We start from the raw sequence: 7013 nt of genomic DNA, 5'->3' as shown, positions 1-7013 counted from the left end.
ACTGCAACAAGCAGGTCAAAGAGGAAGGGCTGGTGGATAACCCACTTTACAGGTTTCCTTCTTTCTGTATTTTGAACCATAGAGCCAGTTTAAATGACAATGCTCCCCAAGTTTATTATTGGCACTTGAATTATTAACATGAAATGAGAGGACCTTTGAGACACCCCAGCTCTTGGCAGCACATCCTTTACACAGCGTGGCGATTGCAGGGCTGCTCTGCCAATATTTCGTTCTTTTAAAAGGTGAGCCCTCATGAGTTGAAGGGATGTGCCACCAGAAGTGAAACTCTTGTGTCAGAATATGTCACATTTTATTTGTTTTGTTCAACTTTCAAGCAAACTGTGACGGAAATTTGATTCATTTAGTAACATCTTGCGTCCAGGTTTACATGACAGTAACGTGCATCTGTACATCACTGCCAAGTCTTACTTTCAGCTTCCTTAAGGCTTATTTACAGGCCTCCTCTCAACACTACATCTGTGTCTAGTTGCAGCACGTGTGTCGTTTGAGTTTGAAGGAATCATCCCCCTACACCACATCGCCGCCCCGGGAATTGATGGGAGACAATTTTATTGAGCTCTGCCTGGCTCCAGAATCACCCCTCCCCGCGGGGCATTTAACGTCAGGCGAGTTGGCTCGAAGGCGGAGCTGTGGCCTGGCCCTGTGTGGCTCTGTGTGTCTGTGTGTCCGTCAGTCTGTCCCGCTGCAGGGACACACGGCGCCGCTCCCCTCAGGCCGAGGGCCGCGCGCGTTTCCTGCCCGCGCGGGGCGGGGCCGGCGCGTCACGGGCAGCGCGCGGCCCGCGGGCGGTGACGTCTCGGCAGCGATGGCGCCCACGGGGCCGCCGGGTAACGGCCGCGGGGGGACCGGGGCGGGGGGGGGGGCGGGCGGGCTGTGGGGGGGCGGCCGCGCCCTCCATTCCCATTCCCGGTGCTGCCCGCGGCTCGGTGCGGGCGGGGGCGTCACTCACGCACCGCCTGTAACTTTCTTGCGGAAGCCGCGTGTGGCGTGTCGGGAGTGTGTGAGTGTGGGAGTGGGCGCGCTTTTTGGCGCCGGCCCCTTGGAGCGGCTGCATCCTGCCGGGAGAGGTCGGGAGGGACCTCCAGGGTAGCCGCACCGGCCCGTCCGGCGACACAGTTATGCGGGCAGAGTAAAAACCGGGGCTCAGTGGGATGGGCGGGGTGTGCTCCAGCTCCTCGGGGCGCTGAGTCGAAAGTGCCATTTCACGGGTTAAACAGAAGTCGTTGGATGGGGAGGATAAGTAAAATGACAGCTCCTAGTTGGTGGTTTAAAATGGACTGGTGTGTCAGTGGCCGCTTTCTGTGGCGCTGCCGCCAGCAGAGATCCCAAGCACTTCCCTTTCTGATACACGTGAGGGAGTGCCTGGTGCTCAGCCTGTGCCTCAGCTCGGGCTCGCATCCCTCGGCACGTCAGAACGAACCTGCGGCCCTGCTCGGCACCGGCTCCATAGCCAGCTCCTGTGGCCTGAAGTTTCTCCAGGTTCCTCTGGCAAAGAAGATGCTGACCTGCCCTGTCCTCCCCTCCCCTGCCCTTTCTGCCGTGCCATTTGGCATCAAGCCGTGGGCTGGCGACTGCCCTGCTGCAGAACCGAATGGGTTTGGCTGAAATGGGAAGTGTGAAAGTGTTGTGGCAGCAGCTTGAGAAGTGGTGTCAGAGGGAGAGAAGTTTTGCATAGATAGAAGCAAAAATTGTGTGACCGAGGGTATTTGTGGAGCCCCAGTGAGCAGGCAGGAGGCAGTAGGTGGTGGTGTGTCCCTCTGGCAGTGAGGCAAAGGACATGGGTTCAGGAGTGGGTTATGGAGAAGCTGAGCACAACGTTTCTCCCTAGCCTTTGAGAGGCAGGGCATCCCACAAAGTGGGGCCATGCAGGTCTGTTTCCCTGTGAGTCCTGCCTATAATGAATATCTATTGTGAACAGTTTAATGTCAGGAGATGAAGAGTTGTGGTTATAACACAGGGAACTTTCTAAACCTGGGATTTGCATGTTTAGGTAGAGACAGTGGGCACAGCTAACAGGTGCTGCTCTTTTGAAAATTCAGTGACTTGTGGTGCCTCTCAAGCTAACTTTGTAAATGCATTGGGTACATAAGTATCTTGGCTGTCTGTTACGTAAGAACGGAATGGTTCTTAAGACAGATGCTGACATGGAAATATTAGCTAGGTGCACATAGGTGCCCAAGGTGAAGTAGTAAGATCCAATACTTTTCACTTTGGGTAACAAATAATGTAGCAACAGGGTTCTGCTGCCTGCTGTTGCAGAGGACCTGTGTAACATCTGTAGCTACAGTTCGTTAAGCTCTTACTATTGCCAGAAGCCATCCAGTTGAGGACAATTTAATTAATTGAGCTGCAAATAATGCTGAGGTTATCATGAGCTATCTGTGGCAGGCGGATAGCAAGAGCATCCTGTCTCGGTACTAATACTGTAAATTCTGCATGCTGCACAGTAATTCTTTGAATGATGGGGAGACTTGTGCTTGGAGCTGTTGGGAAGGAATGCTGGTTTATTGAATTCGGATGTGCAAATACAGAGAGGCCCTGTTTCCAGTCAAGAGAGGGGCTGGTCAGCCTAGGAGACAGCGGGTCCTGTAAGTGCCTCTCTCGCTCTGAGTAGTTCCTCTGCTTGTGTTCTGGCACATGAACGTGATGAAAATACTTTAATACTGTCACAGTTGGGTTGCTCCTTTATAAAAGCTTTGGAAACAACTTGTAATCCTTTATTCCCTTCCAAGTGCTTGTATACCAGATTATTTTACACTAAAAATAAATTCGTAGTTGAAGTTCATCAATAATAAAAACCACTATCTTTTGAGAATCATTGCAGGAATCACAAAAGTTTGGTTTAGAGCAAATTGCAACCTTTGAAGTCCTGTTTCTTGTGGAAAACACACATCCCTTCAATTTTGCACATATGGCCTGTACGTGATTCAATTGGGATAAGGAGATGAAGGAACATTACCTTTCCTTATTCCCTGACTGTGTAGTTGCTTCCATGGCGAAGAATGAAAGCTTACAGTCAGTAGAAATTTATAATTGTTAGTGAATGACTGTAGGGGTGAACAGCCTACCCTACAAGGAGTAAAAGTTCTTGTAACTCAGATAATTTCTCTTGTAGACAATTAATTCCCTTGTTCATATGATTTCAAGACAATGTTTACCTTGGGGAAGTGAAGCAGGGTGTTAGGATTTTTTGTTTTCCACTCTGTATCCCATTGACTTTTAGGCAAGTGCTGTTATTTTTGTTCATTTGCTATGGTCTTCTAACCTAGCTCCAGCCCCACAACACTCTGTGATAATGAGCTCTATGTTTTAAGTTTCAGTAGAGTGTAAAATCAAGGTATTAGGTCCTGGGTCCTGTTACCACTGCTGGTTTGCTACTGTTTCTGTTATAGCTATAGATGCAGTTTGTTTTCCTGGGCACTTCTGAATGGAAAAGGATATCCATTTCTCAAAGCTCAGCAGTGACCTTCATTAAACAAAATTTTCATCAGCTCTTGGCTGAGCAGAGGTAGGAGCAGGGTTCATAAGCAAAAGCAAGAAAAAAGAAAAGGATGACCTGATTTTTCTCTGCTTAAGAATTTGTCCAAACATCTTTTTTTCTTATTCTGAAATATTCTGCAACCTGTTTGTGCTGGAGAGGGGAATTGCATGAGCTGAATGCTGAGTTAAGATGATGGTACTTGTTGGTAGAACCAACTCCCAGCTTCCTCCCTGCTTTTGTTCCCAGGGCAGAGTTCAGCACATTCTAGCATGGCTTTTTGAATCAGTCTTCTTTGATTTCTGAAGTGTCTTTGGACCTGTCTGCAGTCTTTGTTTTCAACCTGAAATTGCACCATTAATATGCCAGGGCATGACTTCAAGCAGTGCATGCTCCTGTTGGAAGAAGAGTCAGAAATTATCCATTGCAAGGACAGGTGAATTGGGTTTTGGTGGGCTTGGAGCTGTTGCATCCCTATGTAAAACAGAATCTGCATACCTCTGATGGCCGCCCTCATGATTCGCACCCTATTTCTGCAGCTATGTGAGATGCTGCTGAAGAAGCACAAACTTTGAAAACTTCAGAGTAAGGCTCCTGCAGCAATGAGGCAGGGATCTGTGCGCCTGTGAGCAGAAAATCGTAGACTGCTCATTGCTTCACTGAGGCTAGCAGTAGAGAAATCAGAATGGACCAGGTGAGGTGCAGGATTACACCAAAGGGTAAATCTTGGCTTCCTGGTGTGGATGAGGAGATAGTTGGGAAGCACATAGGTTAAAGCCTGTAGAAAGCAGGACTGGTTCTGGGAGGACTCTGATAGCCCAGTCTGGGCTATTCAGCTGTCTGGGCTGAGCTCTCAGGGACAGGGAGTTGGCTTAGGAGGCTCCTTGAAGCACCGGTGAGCTTCAGTGCCTGTGTGCCTCACTGGCTCTGTGGCTCTTGGAAGCACAGGAGTTACACTCCATTGGGACTCTGCACTGCGGACCTACTTTCAGATACAGTTTTTTGTGTCTTGCTTCTAAAAGCCATAGCTCAAGGATTGATTTTATTTTCATGAATAATTTGATGGTTTAACATGAGTAGATTTAAGCTCTTACGTAAGAACCTGCTGAGCCTGCCTATGTGGTGTTAAAACTTTCAGCTTGAAGCAAGGGTGGCTTACTTTTTGGTATTTTAATCTGCCTTCAAATACTTCATACTTTTTAGAGAGCACATTTTCTTTGACTTCATGCTGAGACTGCTTCTGATTTAGAGCTTTTGTTTTTCCAGAGTGTTGGTATAAGTGTAACCCAGCAATGCTTTCCTCATGGCCTCAGCTTCTCTCCAGCACATTGCTTTTTAACAATACTGATGCCTAAACAGAATATGCATTGCACAAATGCAGAAGGAAAGATGTCATATCAGTTAGTAGTTGCCAGTGATTTTTAAGTACCATTTGTGTGTAGTAGTAAGTTATGTTGTAATGAGACATCAGGATATTTTTGTCCCTTGAAAATCACTCATTTTTTTATAAGGTCTTTGATGATAGTTCATAATCTAAACACAAAACAAGTCTTTAAGAGTAAGATGAAGCTGAATGAAGGAAACGGATGAAGAATAGCCCATCATTCATGTTTGTCAATCATCAGTGAGGTCCTACTTTTGTAGTTTGGATTTTTGGTAAAGAGGTTGTTTGATTATTTTGCTACATGTACAATCTTATCAATGCCTGTGAGTATCTAAAGGGAGGGTGCCAGGATGGATTGAGGCATTTCTCAATGGTGCCAACCAGGAGGAGGAGAGGCAATGGGCAGAAACTGATGCACAGGAAGTTCCATCTGAATATGAGGAAGAACTTCTTTACTGTGAGGGTGACCAGGCACTGGAACAGATTGTCCAGAGAGGTTGTGGAGTCTCCCTCACTGGAAATATTTAAGAACTGCCTGGTCTCCATCCTGTAACATGTGCTCTAGTATGACCTTACCTGAGTAGGGTGGTTGGACCAGATGTCCCCCTGTGCTCCCTTCCAACTTGACCCACTCTGTAATTCTGTATGTCTGTTTGCATTCTGAAATGATTCTGTGTATGTTTTAAAGGGGAAAAGAAGAATTACTTTTGCTGTGGTCTTGGAGGTTTTATCGAGGTTTTGTGGGGTTTTTTAGTTTGTGAGGGGCTTTTTGTTTGTTTGATTTTTAATGCCTCAGATTAAGCTTTTTGCTTAATGTTAGAGATGGGCTGCGTTTGGCATCTTGAAGCAGTACTGCATTTTCATTTCTAGTGAAAGTGCTGAAATGTCTACAGTATTTTGTTTCAGTCATGATTAGATTTATCCTGCTAAATATCTTATAATTAACCATGTGATTTGCCTGATCTATTTTCCTCTGGCATTGTTGCAGAGGAAAAGAATATTTTGTTACTTTTGTGCAAAAGAAAGTAAAGCCTGGCTGTTATCTGTTGGCATATCTTGGTGTTTGTCGAGTTGTCATTTACTACTGTAATCTTTAGGAATTTTAGGACTCAGTTGAAAAATTTGGTTTGTTTGCTCAGTTTATTTCTCTTTATCATTACAATATAGGCAGTTAGAGTAGATGTGGGTATTTGTTTGTTTTTAATGAAGTTTGCTCATTTCTGTTTTGCACTTGTGTACCACTAATAGTGTGGTGTCTGGTGCCAAGAGGCAGCTCTGCATTGCTGTTCAGACATTGCTGGGGTGGAAATTCTCACACTTTTCAGTTTTGGAAACTAGTTTATGTAGAGATTTTCATGTATGCCCTTGTGAACTTCTGTTATTTTTTTCTATGGTTGACCGTGTAGGTGACTGTCCTTAGGTAAAGGACCAGTTTAGCCTAATTGTATTTAGGTAGAGGCAGCTGTTACCTTACATCAGATAATTGGAACTGAGGGTGAAGTAAATCAATTACTGTCTGATATCAGCAGAGGATTAGTTACTTTACTCTGTTTCTTGAATGGGAAGAGCTCCGGTTGGCCATGTGTATAGATAGGGAACTTCAGAACTACTTAAATACTTGGTTTATCTTTTTCCAGCAGGTCCCCAGAAAAGTGTGGAAGGTGAAATTGAATCTATTCTGCAGGAGCGGATCATGGTTTTGGATGGGGGCATGGGGACCATGATTCAGCAACATGCACTGACGGAAGAGGATTTCCGAGGGCAGGAATTTAAAGATCATTCCAGGCCTTTGAAAGGCAATAATGACCTTCTCAGTATAACTCAGCCTGATATAATCTGTGACATACACAAGGTAGGTGGGTCTGGTTTCTGTCTCTTGACAAGAGAAAGAGGGAGAAGTTGGCTTCTGCACTCCTCTTTTCCATACCACAGGCTGCTGGCTCTCCACTGTCTTTTGGGGATAGGGAAGAGACTGCTAGATAACCATGTGAAAAATAATGAGCAGATTTGACTGTTCTGGTTGTGTGAGCACAGCATTTTTGTCTTGGTTCCTGATGTCACCCAGGCAGTCCTATTTTTAAATCCTTTTTTGACTTATGTCCCTGATGTATTTCTATTAATTGTAGATTC

At 45.7% G+C, this 7013-nt stretch overlaps 1 protein-coding gene across 4 annotated transcripts in view; it reads left to right on the top strand.

Annotated features, from left to right (window-relative positions):
* Positions 1–802: 802 nt before the first annotated feature.
* Positions 803–7013, top strand: part of MTR (5-methyltetrahydrofolate-homocysteine methyltransferase) — a 49338-nt gene continuing 43127 nt past the window's right edge. For 3 of the 4 annotated variants that reach the window (XM_066315681.1, XM_066315685.1, XM_066315686.1), the window contains exons 1-2: positions 807–848; positions 6521–6735. In XM_066315681.1, the coding sequence (XP_066171778.1) occupies positions 827–848; positions 6521–6735 (237 nt within the window). In that variant the 5' untranslated portion in view covers positions 807–826. Of the gene's footprint in view, positions 849–6520; positions 6736–7013 lie in introns of all 4 variants that reach the window. The other variant, XM_066315683.1, reaches the window with a different exon arrangement.

This window comes from Sylvia atricapilla, chromosome 3 (genome assembly GCF_009819655.1).
Source record: "Sylvia atricapilla isolate bSylAtr1 chromosome 3, bSylAtr1.pri, whole genome shotgun sequence".
Taxonomy (NCBI): domain Eukaryota; kingdom Metazoa; phylum Chordata; class Aves; order Passeriformes; family Sylviidae; genus Sylvia; species Sylvia atricapilla.
This window is presented reverse-complemented; position numbering and strand designations above follow the sequence as displayed.